This window comes from Colossoma macropomum, unplaced genomic scaffold (genome assembly GCF_904425465.1).
Source record: "Colossoma macropomum unplaced genomic scaffold, Colossoma_macropomum, whole genome shotgun sequence".
NCBI classification, from domain to species: Eukaryota; Metazoa; Chordata; class Actinopteri; order Characiformes; family Serrasalmidae; genus Colossoma; species Colossoma macropomum.
In genome coordinates, this window is record NW_023494804.1 from 6793650 (window position 1) to 6811507 (window position 17858).

The 17858-nt window shown below is 42.6% G+C and overlaps 1 protein-coding gene across 1 annotated transcript; it reads right to left on the reverse strand.

Annotated features, from left to right (window-relative positions):
* Positions 1-1573: 1573 nt before the first annotated feature.
* Positions 1574-15948, reverse strand: phf12a (PHD finger protein 12a). The gene is made up of 15 exons (XM_036595720.1): positions 14828-15948; positions 13843-14024; positions 11021-11093; positions 9911-10328; positions 9428-9548; positions 8873-9005; positions 8543-8707; positions 8318-8461; positions 5478-6183; positions 5284-5388; positions 4748-4900; positions 4569-4667; positions 4384-4466; positions 3251-3389; positions 1574-2824 (listed from the first exon to the last, which is right to left on the reverse strand). The coding sequence occupies exons 1-15, from the start codon at positions 14891-14893 to the stop codon at positions 2442-2444; spliced, it is 2970 nt and encodes a 989-aa protein (XP_036451613.1). The 5' UTR covers positions 14894-15948; the 3' UTR covers positions 1574-2441.
* Positions 15949-17858: the final 1910 nt, after the last annotated feature.

The window sequence follows — 17858 nt, forward strand, 5'->3', positions numbered from 1 at the left end:
TCACTGGTGGTTTTGGATGGTAAATAAAATGACTATATTCGTGTTGTAGACATGGACTGGTTCTTATTACCTGTGAGTCTGCAAGTTTCTCTACATTGAACCATTTCGTGTCAGACCGCTCTGAATACCTATTTACATCTTAAGAACTGAATTATAAATAAAGTTTGAAAAATTGGTGGAATTCCCCTTTTAGTGGTAAACAGTCATTCAGGGAGGTTTGATGTGAAATGCTCCGTTCTAGAGAAACTTACAGACTCAGAGTTGTTCAGTTGTTGTAGCTGGGCTTGGTAATCCCAGTTGTTTGTGAATCTTCAAACCAACCAACCAACACAGTGCATTATGGGTGTCCCATATCTTCTCTAGGGCAGAGCCGGTTTATGAAGAGCCTGACCTCTTCCTGTTTCTACTACAAAACGCCAAAGGGCAGCAGGACACTAACCTTACTGCTACTGAGAGCTGATTGGTTGGTGAGCGGAGCAGCTCATTGGCTGTCCATGTCATGAATGTACATGAGGCGCTGCTTTAAACTCCTATTACTTGAGTTCAAAAGTGTTTAAGAATATAACACTAAAATGTTTTACGATATTCTGTGTTCAGGAAATTAATGTATTCTTTTATATTACAATGTTTAAGCATTTATGAACTATGATTTTGCTGAAATGCTCCATCTTAACCCATTCATTTTGGACTCTCTTGTGAGCGCCCTCTAGTGTTTGAGAAACCCAGATGACATTACAGAGTGGTAGTTCTCAAGTTCTCTAGGTAGGGTACATCGATTGTAGACTACTTATTAAGGTGTGCTGTGGGATTGTTGAAGTGCACTAGATCTTCTACACTGTTTTTGAACACCACTACAAAATGGTGAACCCCCAAAATAGTGCACTGTCTGGTGAATAGTGCACTAGTTTCGGACACAGCTCTAAACATCGAGTCGGACCATCTTTTTGAGTCTGCCTGTGTGACGTAAAGACCTATGACTCGCCAAAAAACTCTCCAAATCTGTTCTGGTACCTCTGACTTTTGAATGATTACTTCAGGCTTTACAGACTCACCATTTTAGTGTTCTATTTTTCTCTATACTCAGTAAAGCTACTTCTTTCAGCTTTAACAAAAATATTACACAGTGCTGCCTGAAGTGTTTATCAGCCCTGAAAGCTACCTCACAAAAATATATGTGAAATGGTTGCAAATATGTTGCCTCTTTTTACGATCTTTTATAATAGTTTGGAGATGAGGATTCGACCTAAAATGTACTTTTTAGACACACATTCATGGTGGAGGGATACATGCAGGGATTTGAGCAAAATAGTGCCCAAAGGAAACCTTTCTTTTTTCATTATTTTACCATTAGCAACAAAACTCTGAAGACACATGTAGATTCCCTGGTCATTTTGGATAGAAAATAAAATGGCTATATTTATAGTGTACACACTGTGACCCCTGGTTCCTATCACCACCACTGTAAAGAGACTGTAAAGTGCTATACAAAACATCTTTTCACATCAAACCACTCTGAATAACCTTTATGTTGCAATGATTGAGTGACGCACCCTTTAAGTAAAAATGCCATAGATCGTGTTTCTAAAGCATGTTATTTAAAATCTTTAGATATTTACATTGTTTGACAGACAAGAAACTGGTCAAAATCGTAATTACAGAGTACATGAAACTGTTCAGATGAAATCTCTTTGAAACAGACATATACATAATGACTACAGTATTGAAGGGGGAAAAAAAAGGACTTAACACTTTCATAACTACAGAACATCAACCAAATGAAGCACTGTACAAATATAAAAGCCAGAACGGTATATGTACATGGAATCCAGTGCTTCCCTCATCACTGGTTTTTACACAATGGATTCCTTTCGTGTAGGTTTTGGTGTGTGGATATTTCCATATTCACACAGATACATGGATACAGGTACATAGACATATATACAATGTGTAAGCATATTCACATGTGTCGAGCACACATCTGAATATAGAGAGGCTACTGTGAAGGTAGCGAAATGGAACACCAGAACATTACTATACTTCCAAATACAGTACATTAAATAAAAATGAGTAAATAAAAGTTTCTGTTTTTTATGAAAAAAAAGCATGTTTATATAAAAACTATCGTTACTGGCACAAAATAGAACATGTTCTCATTTCTTTACAAGTGGAAACTTCTCGGCTGCTCATTGGTTCTGAGAATATCAAGGACGCCCAATCCCTTTTAAAAATGCATTTACTTTTGCATTTACACACAAAGAAAGTTTCTATGTGCAACTTGCCCACAAAATCAGAGCCTCTGAAAGAGAGGGAAAGGGAAAAAAATACTTCACCTCATGCAAATGTATGAACAATTAAATAATTACAAAAGAAGCGGATATTTTGTACAAGTCCGAGCTCCGAGGCTGGTTGGTTGAAAGTTGCAGGTGGCGCCGACATAAGGGCTAAGGAACCGGGTTGTGGTGCAGCACGGGCACTTGGTGGATCTGAGGGTTGGGCTTGGCCAGCGGCTCCCCCTGCTGGCTGGGTGCAGGGCTGCAGGCGATGGCGCTGGCGCCCTCTTCCTCTTTGGGCTGCTTGCTGGCGAACTCGGTGATGCTGAAGACGAACTGCAGGCAGCCCAGCTTGATGTAGCTGCCGTGGTGCAGGAGCGCCGTGCCCTCCCAGCCGGCCCCGCTGCCCCCGATCAGGCTGGAGCCGCTGGCCTTGCAGCTGCAGGGCGTGAGGGGCGGCTCCTCAGCCTGGCTGCTCATCACACCTCCGTCAGGCAGGACAGCTGCCTCAGCACCCGCTTCCTGCTCTTCCTGCTTCCTCTTCTTGCAGCGGCCTGAAAACAAACAAAGTCAGGCCTATTTCACAACAATTGACTGCAAGTGATAGAGTCTCAGAGCTTTATGATCATTTATTTTGCTTTTTATTTATGATTTTGAATTAAACGTAACTGAAATACTACAAGGTAGTGCGGGGGGGATATATCTCAATCTCCGAATTGTTAAGGCTCTTTGAAGTAATGACCAACTCAGGAGATCCAAGAAACGTCTTGTTGATCACTATTCCTAATTCACATTACCACTGAGAGTCATTTGCAATTATGTCAGCTCTTTCTTTTATGGTGCAACGCAAGAGTAGAAGCCATATTACCCCTAATGCCTCCTGTAGTGTACTGCAATCTGTTGGAATGACCGTGTATATACGACACGTCAACATCCTCATATTAAAAGGAAGGCCGACTAGATTGGCATTAAGTACTTACGGATGATGTTCTGTACTTTAGACACGAGGCTGCTGGACGGGCTGGGCCCCGTCTTCTCAGAGAAGTCACAAGAGTACAGCACGTTGTCCACCGTTGTCCCGTGCTCACTGTAGTTCAGCAACTCGTACTGCTTTGTATTCTGAAAGCACGGAAGGTCCTGTTATTAAAAACCCATAAGCTTCCTACCAGCACACTGATTGTTAAGCTTAGAAGGCCCAGATCATGGAAAACCAAATTTTACTCGCTGTTTCGGATGCAGTATATAAACACTGTTCAAGTTCCTAAACGTACTGTTCACGTCCACAGTCCATATGTGGAATTTAGTTTTTGAATTTAGTTTTGTGATGCTATTAAAAAAAACATACTTGTGCATATATTTAGGTTCTCCATTTATGCTGAAATTATAAGGAGTCTTGCAGCCTGGACTGACTTTTGAATGAGGCATAGCATAGGGCAGCCAATCAGAAGATCATTTACATTAATCAGTCTTAAAGGCACATTAATAAAAACTGCCTGTTTAGTTCCGAAAGAAAATGAAATGGTGGAAAGCGGTCCTGTAAAAATGAATTAGGACCGTTAGTGATGCTCACACCGCATCATTCAAGTCATTCAAATGAAATTAATCACATTACCTAGAACCCTTTGATGTGAGGATTTATAGAGGTGTAAATATGAGGTCTTCAACTAAGCTTAGTCTACTGATACAAGTCATTGAACAGTTGTTGTGAATCTGTCCTAAAAAGAGGTGAAATCTCAGCCGGGCTGAGGCCAAAAAAAAAAAAAGTTAAACAATGAATGTCTCTGTTCTCTCAGTCTTGATTGCTTTTTAAACAGTACTGTCAAAAATGTGAGAATTCTGAGAGAGAATTATTATATTAATATTAACTAATTTAAAACTAATTTAACTTTAAAATCCCTGTAATGTAATATTTACAAGTAATGTACATCCCTTACTATTAAAACAATAGACTGACGTGTATTTTGATCAGAAAATATCTGCAAATTATTTTTAAAGTCAATCCTACACATGATGATGCAGAGAACGTCAAGATGCGTCCAAATAAACAAGAATTCCAAAAGAAATGAAATATTCGAGACTGTACAAAGACGTGAAACCAGTTAGAACCAGGTACCTCATCATAAAAGATGCAAGCATGTTTCCCCGACACGTAATTGCAATGGCCGTAATTTGTAAGGCACACATCCATGTCAGCACCTGCAGAAAAAAAAATGGCAAAACCTGACTGGTTAAAAGAACCAAACATGACAACTTTTTATTATACATATTAAGCAAAAGAATGCTAGAAGAGGGACTGACCAGTTCCAATGTAAAGGCTTCTGTAGCACATGTTGATTGCTGCTCCCTTCCCAGAGAGAGGATAAAACGTAGCTCTTGCCTGTACATCCTTGTTTTGTGCTGAAAGAGAGGAAATGTTTGTTGAGTTCCAAATTCATAAATGCCTACAAACAAACAAACCAACCAACAAACAGAAGAACCTTCAGTGTGCCGGCTGTCCTGCGTGAGGGAGGTTGTGGTAGGAGACGCCACACTGCTGTGTGAAGGAAGTGCTTTTGGCTCCAACAGCTGCTGGATCCGCTGCCACGCCAGGAGCTTGATGAACCTCTCATCTAACGTGTTCAGTTCAATCTCTGCAAGAGGAACACGGTACTTGTTTCAGATAAGTAGGAGTCTGAAGAATGAGGCCATGTCATAGTTGGCAGTCTCTGGCATAGACAACAATTCAATGAATCATAACATTAACATATTTAAATTTAATTACTTTGGTATGATACAGAATTATATCCAAATAGAAGGACTATTTATACACTAATGAAACACAGACAGTAAATGCATGGGGGAGTTGTCTGCATGTGTGTTTATTTTTGCCAAGAAGTGTATAAATACTGAATTGAACACTGCAGTAATCAATTACACTCCATTCCAACATTTCAGAATTAACGCAGATGGATCACCGCTGTCAGATCAATGCATTTTGACACCCAAATTCATAGCATTTCACTGTCAAGCTCACCTCCAGTCCCCTTCATCATGCTCTTCAAGCAGCCGGACAGGTCTCCCAGATTTAAGAGCTCTGACCCACTGCCTTGTGTTGCAGCATCTTCACTAAGTTTTCCATCTGAGGAAGCAACAACAGTGGTTAATAAATGCTCTCAACATTAACCACTGGTTATGAGCGACTCACTTTATTGCAATACCAAAACTCACCAGAGGAGGGTGCTGGAGAGGCCTGACAGATGGCACCAGTATCTGGGACAGCTTGGGGCGGCGTGATGGCTTGCGTCCCAGAGGCAAGGGAGGATGGCAACCGTTTCGCCAGCACAGAGACCGGGCCCCCCTGCAAGCTTGGGGAAGTCCTTTGAGTGTGCAAGAGAGGGGGGCTAGGCTCAGATTTAACGGAGGGAAGGGGCTCTGTAGCAGCACAGGACTTTAAATTTGGGTCTTCAGTCTTAACGGGCATGGGACCAGCATGGTTGGACAGGTCTGGGCCCGACGGCAAAGGGGTAGGAGGAGTGCGAGAATGCGGTGCTTCAGGGCCCGTGGGTTTAACTGGCCCCTGCTGGAGGTCATCCTCCAGGACGCCTGGGCAGACCTGCCTGCCGTTGGCCTGGGCCAGCCTGTCTATAGGACCATTGGTGGTTCCACAGTTCTGACATGGACTGTCTGTGCAAGAGCTACATGCCCTGTGCTCCTCACCGGCTCCTGCTGAGTTAAGGCTGAGGACGTCCGGCAGTTTGCCAGAGGCCACAAAATCCGTGCTGCGTGAAGAAAGCAGAGAGCCAGAGTCCACCGCCATACACGGCTTCACGTCCATTTTTTCTGTGTTTTCCGAGTCCCATTGCGAGGAGGACGTCTGCTTGGCAGACAAATGCTTCATGATGCTACACTGGAGCGAGATCACGTCCCTGAGCCACTGTGTGGATCAAAGAAAAACAGTCAAATGTAAATCAACACAATTAAAACTAGGTCAACAGTTTGCACTGTATTGTTCTGTATTACTTGAAGATGATTCTTTTCCATCTGAGCCCGGAAATTACTTAATTTGTTGGTCTGATTAAGTTTAACTAAATAGACCTACTTAAACAAGATATAACTAGTTCCTCGTCTAAAGTACTATTCAGATAGGATTAGTTTTTCATGGGTAGGTGGGTTAATGTGGGTCAATCTCTGATTTCAGTCCTGTCTGAATCTGAATGTCCATCAGTTTTACAGATTGCACACCTCTTACATCAAGATTTTGGCAGCTTTTACCTACTATAAAACAATCTGTAGAGATAACCCTGCTTATATTAATCCCCTGCAAATCAACAATATGTAAATACTGTATCAAATCCTTTGAAAAGGAGACTTTGCATTTTTCTTCTTGAGGCAGAACAAGCATTTATTCTCTGTGGCCCAAATCAAGCTGAAGCGTGTTCTACCTCAAAACATTAAAATGGATAAAACGAGAAGGGGGGGGAGGTAGAGTTTTTCGGACGATGTTGACAGCAGTTGTAAAGGCCTTTACACGCCAAATCCAATTATTCAGATGACAGTAAATCAATTTGAATACGTGTATAACTGATATCACACCAAACATTTCTGGACAGTTAAAACACCACAATTTATTCGCTCGCTGTTCAATTTCTGCTAATTTGAGCTGCCGTCATGAACTCGCTGACCAATCACGGTCGTCTCTGGCGTTGGCATGATAACAACCAAGATGTTCAACTGGCTAAAAACTGGAACATTTCTGCAAACGTCTGCAAAGGATCAGAATCTCCAAAAGCAGCTCAAACTGGGCTACAAACGTTCAATTAAGTAAGTTTCTGCTTCTGAATGCAGCTACGAAGCTCTTCATGCTACTTTCACTTTTCCAAAATGGACAGTAGCTCAGTGTCACCACTTGCCCAATCTGTAAGGAGCAAACGATATTGATTTGCACTTGAAAACATTCAGCCTGTTTTTGCACTTCGTCTTGTGTGAAACTGCATCTCCAAAAGCAGCTCAGACTGAGTTACAGAGAGCCGAGCTGCGAGTGAAGGAGATCATAAAGTTTAAGACCCTGGAAAAGGTGGAGACACACTCAGTTTAACTTTAACTTTTCCAAAGTTGAAAGCATCCTGCACGTTGCCTGTTGCACACAGTGTGTATAATTTTTAGTGTTAAAAAAAAGCACGGCCAAATATTCAGCATTTTTGTGGGGTTTTTTTGCGTTGCGTTCGGTGTGTAATGGCCTTTAAATTCCCAAGCTAATGACATTTCACTCGCTTAAGACAGCTAAGTAGATGGTTAAAGGATGAAATAACCTGTTTGGTCATGTTTTGTACTCGTGAACAGCTTAATGTTTTTTTTTATGGAACTTTTTTGGTGTGACACCAGTGTGTAATTTGAGTAGCCTCTCTGTATTTTACACCCAGCTTTCTTGTCTCGTGCAGGTAGGTCATTATCATCATTATACTTTTATTTATTCATATAGCACCTTTCCTATGCTCAAGTATGCTTTACAATCATAGAACACAAACAGGAGGTCAGAATTAAATACAAAAAGAAAACATTATCAGATACATGTAGACATTACATTCAAAGACAGGAGGTACACTGACAGCATAGTAAAAACAAATATCTTTAATGTAGATTTGATTGAGGATAGAGAGGAGGCATCCCTAAATTACTCAACTGTTAGGACTCGATGGGACATATAAATGGAGAAGCTCAGACAGGTAATCAGGAGCCAGGCCAAGCAGAGATTTGTATGTAATCACGAGAATCTTGTATTGAACACGGTACGTAAATGTAACCGTGAAGACTCTAACTAGGGTAATATGGTCAGTCGGGACTGATACAAACAATAAACATTTTAATGTAATGAATAAAGTAAAAACATTAGAGATGTCCCGTGGTAAAAGTACGTTACCCTACTTTTTTGCCTCATGCTCCAACTAATCAGCTAATTCAAAAACACCCTTTCTGAGTTGAAGTGGTTGTGTTACAGCAGGAATGTGCAGAGCAGGACCAGGATTGGGAGCCATTCTAGATTCAAAAGGTGACAGTTACGTTGTGCATACCTGCTGTTGCTCATCGTCGCTGGCGAAGTGCTGGGACGGCGAGACTTCCGGAACGCCTGAGCAGATCAGCTCACCTTCCCGGATTCCGGCAGGCGCCATCATTACAGGCGGATTCTTGTACTGCGACTTGATGGCATCTGGAACCTAGAGGCAAGTCGACTTCCAGTTACAACTTGCAGTCTAATAGCGTTACTAAACTTTTAACTTCGTCGAGTGAGGTCTGACCTTCAGGGATTTCTTCGTGTGCACGTGGGCTGCTCGTCGTGTAGGAGGGTGCTGGCGGTGTATTCGCTGCAAAAAGTCTACTTTGACAGCATGCTGGGATATGCGGTCTTGAAACTGGTCAAACAGCTGGCAGCGATTGCTCAGTGTGAGGCTTCTCTGGTTCAGCTATAATTAATAACAGACACATGACTTTCAGTGGTTTGATGCAAAGTTAAAACATGTTCTAAATAATTTGAATTACTATTTGTTTGACAGAGCGGACTTATTAACAAGTATGCACAGCAACTGAGCAGAACTAGACACGAGTAAACAGGATGAGGCCCTGCTTACCACCAGGTGCTCGATGTGGTTGGGACACATCCACCTCCCCGTGGGCATGGCAGTGAGCGGTGGGTCCAGACAGTCCATGTGGAACAAAAGGGGGCAATAATCACACTGGATCAACGGAGCCAGTCTGCAGCTCCTGCAACAAAGCAAGTGCAACGGAGACCAAATGCTGCATTACATTCGTTTTCGTGGAACCTGAATCTCCAGTTGCTGGGGAATCTGCCTGGCAGCCACACAGTTTGTGTTTTCGCCCTGTTTTTAGGTTGTTTTTCAGACCATTATGGCTACTCTCGCCACAAGTAATTTCAGGCAGTTTTACCCATTTTGTGTTTTTTGCAGACTATTATTGAAGATGCTTCACTTTATTTCCCAGAAATAAACGTATACGATGCAAACAACATATCACATAAGTTCCACTAGCATATGTGGAGAGAACATCATTTGTATGAATTTTTTAAAAGATCAAAAAAAGACCTTTTTTTGTATATAAAATAATGGGGAAAACAGTCATGGCTATAAGTAGTTACTGTTGTAAGGGAGAAGGAAGAAATGCAGTACCTGTTGCAGGTGTAACACACTTTGACTGGCAGTGGGACCAGCCCATAGTGGTCCAGCTCGTGCTGCGGCCGCTTCACGTTCTTTCCTGTCATTTCCTCTTTCCTTCTCTTTTTGCTGGTTCCTGAGGAAGCCCATTAAAAAGTGATCAGTGAGATACAACAACATGACAGGAATACAGTGCACAGCAATGAAAACATAACATCTCCTCCTAGACAGCTCTATACAGGTTCTAGGCACACACTGAAAACTAAGCGATTTTACTGCAGCAATATACCATATTTAACCTAAACTGAATGGGTTTTACTAACTTTATCGTAGTAAAACGTGTGGCTGTATCATCTATGAAAATACAATTATCGGCTCAAATTATCACTACTGGCAGATAATCAATATTAAATTATTAGGATCAGGTTCAGGATATCCCTTGTGCTCAGAGGGCTCATATCAGCCTGTCCCTATTGATGGGGCTTCCACCAGCTGTACCTGGAAGTGCGGTAGTGCAGGTGAGGTCATTGGGTAGCTGGAACTGCGTGGGGTTCATCTGCATGGCGGCAGCAATCAGGAGGTCGAAGGGCCTCTTGAGGGTGTTTAACGTGTTGGCGCTCTCAGGGTCTGAGCCCTGAGCCTCGTCCTCCACGTCCAGCATGTCCTCCTCCATGTCGTTCTGCTCAGAGAGCGTTGGGGTGTCTGTTGAAGAAGCGTTGGAGGTGGGGGTGGCCGGTCGGCTGCTGGGCCTCCTCTCCAGGAGTCGGACCTGGGCCACTGCTGCCCGCAGCCCTGTGCCGCCCACAGCCACAGTAGGGTCGAGACGGAGAGTCCCCAAGTCCAGCTCAGCTGCTGGGGATGGGGTCTGCTTAGCCAGCATGAGACCGTTGATTTGTTCTTTCTTTTGCTCTCGTTTCTGCCAAGGATTAATAGAACATTTTTTTAGTAAGAGTTGATTACGTAAGTTAAGTTTTCTTTCTTTTTAAATGGGTTTTAAAGGGGAATTCCACTGATATTTCAAAATTTCTGCATAATTTAGTCGTTGAGATATAAACAAAGTCATTCAGGCTGAAATGATGTGAAATGGTTCTTTGTAGAGAAATTTCTTTAAAGGTGGTGACAAGAACCAGGGGTCACGATATGTACAACACAAATATAGCCATTTTATTTACGATCCAAAATTACCAGTGAATCTACATGTCTCTTCTAAGTCTTTATATGTAATGCTGATAATATTGATAGTGGTACATTTAAAAGAAACAACAGTCTTGCAACACCCTGCATGTACCTTTCAGCCAAGAAAGAATTTAAAATGTTTTACACCAAAACCTTCTCAAAACCGCTGATAAACAATATCTCAGGCAACATATTTGTAATTTCATGTAACAGCATTCTGTGCTGTAACTTTTAGAAGCATTAAACTCATCTTGTTCCTATCACCACCACTGTAAACAACTCTGACTCAGAGTTTTTCTAGAATGGGGCATTTTACATCAAACCACTCTGAATGACTTCAGTTAATAATAAATTACAAGTTTTCAAAAAAAAAACAAAAAAAACCAAAAAAACAGAGGAATTCACATTTAAGCTCAAAACCTCAGGCCTCACCTTTTTACGAACTGTACAGCGATGACACATCCAGTCACCAGGGGGCAGCATTTCCCTGCTAAGTGGTGGGTTACTGAGAAAAATGAAAAACAAAGAGGTAAAAAAATCTACACACTGTGCACTTAAACCTATTCAGCATCACAAATGACGAAACAGACGAGGATTATGCACAGCTGTCGTAATGATTCTTGTTATTTGCTACATAAGGATGAAAAGTCTCCAGGCATTATAAACTGGGCACTGACGCTCTTTGCCAACCCCAAAGGCTCTGTTGCAAATAGTAAACTGAAGATTCAAAGAAGTCAAACACAATCTTTTTAGGGCTACACTAGTTACTCAATATCAAAAAAGGCGAGTTTGGAGTAGTGTGACCCCTCTAAGCCATATAAAACGAAGACGGTCCAGTTTAGTTCACCAACTGGGGTTTGGACGCATATGTTTACCTTTGATCTGGCAGCACATGAGCACACAGCTTTCGCAAGGAGTGCTTTTACACAAAAATGATCTCACTTCCCATCCTTCCCAGGGTAAATAAATACTCTGCTTTGTTTATGCAGGAAGACCAGGGGTGCTCTCCAAGAAAGGGGTCTCTGTTTCCAAATCCTCAGCTCATATCCAGCATGCCAACCACACAGGTTTCCGACACTCATCTAAGCCCGAAAGCTTTCATTTTTGTGGTATAGGACACTGAATGTAGCAATCAGTGGGAAGGGATCAGGGGGCCCCACTATCACTTACAGATTGAACCTAATCTTTATGCTGTCTTTCCACTTGGGATCAGCACACTGGCTTGAAACCTAAGACGAAAAGGTGCAGAAACCAATTTCCCTTCATGTGCGGTTTCCATCTCTTCTGTAGTTGACTCACTCATTTTCTAAACGCTGTTTTTAACGTGTTTGGCGCAAAGAGTGGGCGATATGGCAACATAATGTCACGATACTTGAAGATATTTACATGATAGGTAATATGCATTAAAAAAAAAGGTTTTCAGTATTTAGATATTTTGTTTAGAGGTCTGATAAACTGGAACAGACACGAGTGCACTGACAAAACATTTTTTAAAATGTTATCAAAAACTATGATGTTTATTGAAGGTTTCACATATCGTGCTGCACTAAAACCAATTAAACAGAACTGATGTTATGCCCTCTTTATAATGAAACACGTTGGTCCGTGTTCTTGAAGAACTGACAATATCCACGATACGCTCAGAAAAGCACCTCTAAAACAAAAAGCCTCGATTCTCAAATCAGTACTAATTCTACAGCTGCTCAAATGCAAAATTAGCATGAAGCTTTTTTCTGAAGGTCATCAGTTCCATCTACACTGGATATTTGAATGTGGGGACGCCCAAGAGCCGAGCTTGATGAAAGGCAGGTGAGACCGTAGGCGGTTTTGAGTCCATCTGGGCAATGGGCCAAGGGCCTTAGAGCACAATGCATGCTGGAGAGGTTCAATGCTGAAGCTCATATGGCTTCATTTAAGCTTTCTGCGTGCTGCATTTAAGGCACAAACAAGGATAAACAATACAAAAATACAGCAAAGATGAAACAGAATCCTTTGGCAAACGACTCATCGTATTAGTTGCGGAAACAAACTGGATCCGAACTGCACATGGACGTCCTCTTCGCTAAGACTAAAAACTGCTTTGGAAGTCTGTTTGGTGCTTTCTGAAGAGAGCCTGGCTGCATTTCTAATAAGTTAATTATGGCAGAGAAACCACAAATCAGGCAGAAGGCCCCGTCTCTTTGTCCACCTATTATACTCTCAGACTGGTATTTCTATAATGCACACTACAGCCAGAACATTCGGCTGCCTGGCACGCAGGGCGCATGGTTAATGATCATTTATACCGTCTAGATACCCTAGTCCGGAGCCTATAGGTCTTTAAACAGAGACAAATCCACAGCATTTACTAATATGAGAGAGCCTACTCATTACAACAAGTCATTCGTCTTGTTTCTGACATGGGTTGGGTTAAAACTGCGTTAATGGGGTAAAAAATCACCAACATTTAGATCTAACTAGCTCTGAAAAAAAACAGCTTGCTCCTTCCTTTACATTTTACATGTTTACCACTGTTACCCAAATAAGGATCCTCTGTCTTCAAAACAAATAAACCCCACACTGATTACACGTGGTCAAACATTTGACCAAGTGGTTAACAAGCAAAGACAACCGATAAACAGTTGAGCAGCAGCTCAAACGCAGCTGTTTCAAACATAGCTGCCATATGAATGGCAAGTCAGCTATTAATGAACACTTAAAGTTATACTATGTCCAAACTGATCTAGCCAGCTGGTTTACAGTGCACCCACTGCTGACACAGGTGTTCATCTGTGCACGGCTTGTATAATCGTAGTAGAAAAGCTTAAGCCTTAGGTCACCAAGGTCAAGAGTTGGCTAGAAGGGTAAGAAGCCCCCCAGCACTGGGCTGTGGATCAGTGGAACTCTAATCTCTGGAGTGATGGAGCTCCATCCAACACCTTTTGGGATCCAAAACTAATCATCCAACATCAGTAGCTGACCTCACTAATGCACCGGTGGCTGAATGCAACCAAATCCTCACAGCAACGTTCCAACATCTATTGTAAAGCCTAACCAGAAACATAGACGGTGCTACTGCAGCTAAAACGTCCCTTGATCTCGGTAGAAGTGCTGGATGACAGGTCCCACAAACTTTTGGGCATCATTCAAAATCTAGTGGAGAGTCTCTGCAGAAAAGTAGAAGCTGTGACTGCAGCAAAAAGGTCCCCTTAGATTTTGGACGATGCACTGAATGATCAAGTGTCTACAAACTTTTGGACATGTAGTGTACGTACCAGCACTGCAAGTGGAAGGCAGCAGGGCAGTGATCACAGCAGAGGAGATCCCCTCCTTCCCGGCAACTGTCGCAAGTGTCGTGGTTGGTCGCCCGGCCCGATCTCCTGGTGCTCCTGTCCAGCTTTCGGCTTCTTTTCTCCGCATCTTCGGACTTGGGTGGTGCGAGCAAAGTCTGTATTTGCTGGAAGGCAGAAGAGCTCCGTTTTTATAGCGGTCTTTGTGCACACCTAGCCACAGGATTCCCACCACCTCTCCTGCAAGAGGCGCAAGCTTGCAAACCAGCCCTACATAAGCTGGTTTAGATTTTAAAAAAAGCGCTCCGGCCGTAAACAAAGCTGTTTGCTGCATTTGCGTGAACCGCGAAGAGGGCTGTGCAGCAGAAACATCTGACTACTTTGATATCTGAGAGCGAACCATCATGCTAGCTGGGGGAAAAATAAAAAAAATAAAACCATATTATGGCGTCCACCCTCCTTGGATTTGAGTCGAGACGTGTCAGCCATTGTTGGGCCCAGAAACACAAGCTAGCAGGTTAGCACGGATGATAACATTAGCTTTCTTGGACAATAACATTCATGCTTTACGTAACAAATGGCACTCGGTTTAGTGCGCGGGGTCGGTGTCGCTCTAAAAATATGCAAGAAAATAAAAATCACACAGTTAAGAGGTGATATTTGCACGGCAAAGGGACTAAGCTATGCGGGTGAAGGCTAAGCTAAGCTACTACGAAGCCGTAGTTCGCCAGCTTCTTGTTCGAATTTTCCCGTTCCACCTTAAACGGGCAGCAGTTACGTTCGGACGACCGAGGCGCCAGAACGTAACTGCTGCCCTATTTAAGGTGGAACGGGAAAATTCGAATAGGAAGCCAACTTCAGCCTCGTAGCTACTGTGGTTAGCATCTGCAGCAGCCGGTCAATCGTTGCACTGGACAAAACGAAGACGGAAAAACTCGTTTTTCTGCAGTTTTAAGGTGACTTTGCTTACCTCCATCAGGCCACCGGTGGTGTCCAGGTCGTAGACGATTGTCGGAGTCTCCATTTTATCCCACATTCAAACAAGTCTAGGTTAGTGAGCGCTCGGATTTGGCTAGGCTAAGCTAAGCCAAGCCAGCCAGCCAGCTCAGTCAAAAAATACCACAAAGCTTTGCTCCGTTAACCTTCGCGAAACAAAACAACGTCCAAATCGTTATATCCAAAGTTACATCCAAAGAAACATATCCGAGCTGTGAACAATCCTTCATTCAGTCTGTTTTTAAACAAGTCTCTTCTCACTCGCTTCAATGCCAATGTTGTGCTAGCTAGCGGACCGTTTAGCCCAGCTAACGTTAGTTTTTTTTAAGTCCCACTGCAGCAAAACCAGCCGCGGATTTTCCAAAATGGTTATTTCCAAGCAAGCAGGTGTAGACAAAGAGAAGAAAACAGTGTCAAGCAGCAGAAGAAGCAGCTCTGGAGAAAGAAATCCTGCAGCCGCGGGCCTAACTGAGGCCTTTTAGCCAGCGCGCTGCCCGCTCCTCCTCCTCTGACCGCGGCCAGCAAAGATGCGGGATAAAGGCGCCGGACTGGCCGCTTCCATCGCTGCGAGAACACCAAACAGCCACCGCCGGGGGTAAGAAAACAGACAGAGGCTTTAAGCGGAGCCTGCCAGGAGGACGAGAGCAGCGGAGATAACGGCCGAGATCATTGTTGTCATGTGCGAAAGCGAACCCGACGACAACGGCGACATCCTCCACACACCAGCGACGTCCGAATCGCGAACGAATCGTTCTTCTGAACCGATTCTTTTTCAACGCAATCAACCGAATCGGACTTGTAGCGTCTGGACAATGTTTACGTTAAAGGGGAATTCCACCAAACTTTCTGAATAATTCATTGCTTGAGGTGTAAACCGATTCATTCAGAGCGGTTTGATGCGGAATGGTTCATTGTAGAGACATTTACTTGCTTTTATTTATTTTATTTACTATCCAAATGAACCTACACGCGCCTTATGGGTGTTTATATGTAATGTCGATGATGGTTCAATGGTCGTAAATCTGAAAAATATTAAGTTTTCCTTGGGGACTATTTTGCATCACAACGCCTTGCATGTACCCCTCCGCCAAGAGTGGATTAAAGTAAATGGATTAAAATATATATTAAGCCAACACTTCATCACAAAACTACTGTAAAGCAGTACCTCAGACATCAGGCAGCATATTTATAACAATTTCATGTAATAACTTTCTGTTATTACATTGCACGTATCCTTTGCGTACATCATCCTGCATGTTATGTTCTCCATGTGTACTATTTGTAAATACGTTGTTTTTATATGTGAAGTTCTGTGCGTGTTTTTGTACAGGTGCGCTCTGTGTAGTAGCGAAAAGAGAAATGAATCGTTGACGTTCGGTTCATTGAATCGGAAAGTTCGAATGAATCGGTTCCTCGAACTGAATCGACCTCCCCATCTCCGCTCCTCTCGGTTTGGCGCAAAACTTGCGTGGATCCGCCTTTCTGCGCATGCGCCATGCCGGCCGCCTCGGAGCCATCTTGGAGGAGCTGTGCTGCTCGTTGTGTTTCGGAGGCATTTTCTGAGCCCGTCTGACTCCGCGGCAGCATCGCTGATCACCGGGTTTAAAACATGAAACACAGCAATGTTTTTCAGTATAAAGAGGTTTGTCTAAAGCCTGGTGCAGCGCCACTCACCACTGCTTCATTCCTCGTTGTAGTTTGGTAGGGAGTTTGTGCTTTAGTGCGTTAGAGCGCCGTTACCGTGACCAACCTACCGTTATTCTGCAGCTCTCTCTGTCGCCTGTACGGGGCATTGCGGACACTGTGTTGAGTAAATGAACCATCGGTTTTTTTGTCGTTTCGGAACCTGTGAGAGATTTATTGCGGATGTCCGACCACACTTGAGTATAAAAAGGAAATATCGCGAGTAAAGTGGTATTTTCTCAGGCTGCACAATCAGGATGTGCCAGTCCATTTTTTTTGCCCCATAGTGTGAAATGCACAGACCCCTAGGGTGATTATTTTTAAAAAATGCATGGCCACAAATTATTGTATTGAGGCCACGAATAACTACATTGAGGCCACAAATTGCTATATTGAGTACACAAATTACTGTATTTTGCACCCACAAATTCCTATATTGAGGCCACAAATGTCTGTTTTGAGTACACAAATTACTATATTGTAGCCACACATTACTATATTGAGGCCACTAAATGTTATTGAGTACACAAATTACTATATTGAGGCCACAAATTACTATGTTGAATATACAAATTACTATATTGTGGCCACACATTAGTATATCGAGGCCACAAATTCCTATATTGAGGTGACGACTTGCTATGTTGAGTACACAAATTACTATATGGATGTCACAATGTACAATATTAAGGCCGCCAATTACTGTATTTTGCAGCTGTGCTGACTACACAAATTACTGTACTGAAGCCACAAGTTATGAGAAGCTTAACTTGTGGCCTCAAGATATTAATTTGTGGCCCCAAAATAATTTAGTAATTTATGGCCTTAATATAGTAAATCTTGGCCTCAATATATTAATTTGTGGCCACGCCTTATTAAAAATCATCACCCCTTCGGAGCTCCATAGAAATGTTCATCTTTAGAGAAGTTTACTGAGTAAGAATTGTTCACAGTAGTGGTGAAGGGAACCAGACATCTGAAGTCCTTAATGCCTCTAAAAGCTCCCTTACAGAAAGTTGTGACTCTGTGTTGGGCTGCTAGTGAGCAATGAGGGACAAAAGGGGAGGGGTCAAACAAATCTTGTACAATTGCAATAGCATTTAAACAACACTTTAATAAACATTGACTTGCATGCTCACTTGAATGAAAATCCAGAATGCTTCCACTTTTGTAAATCATAGACATTCCCATCTAAATATATTCCATGTGTAGTTTAACTGAGGTTGAAACAGGTTGAAATTGCATTTTATGGCTGTGAAAAGGGTTTAAGGAGCTGCCCATATTAAACACATATCTTATTATCAATGTTTTTGCCCTGAAAC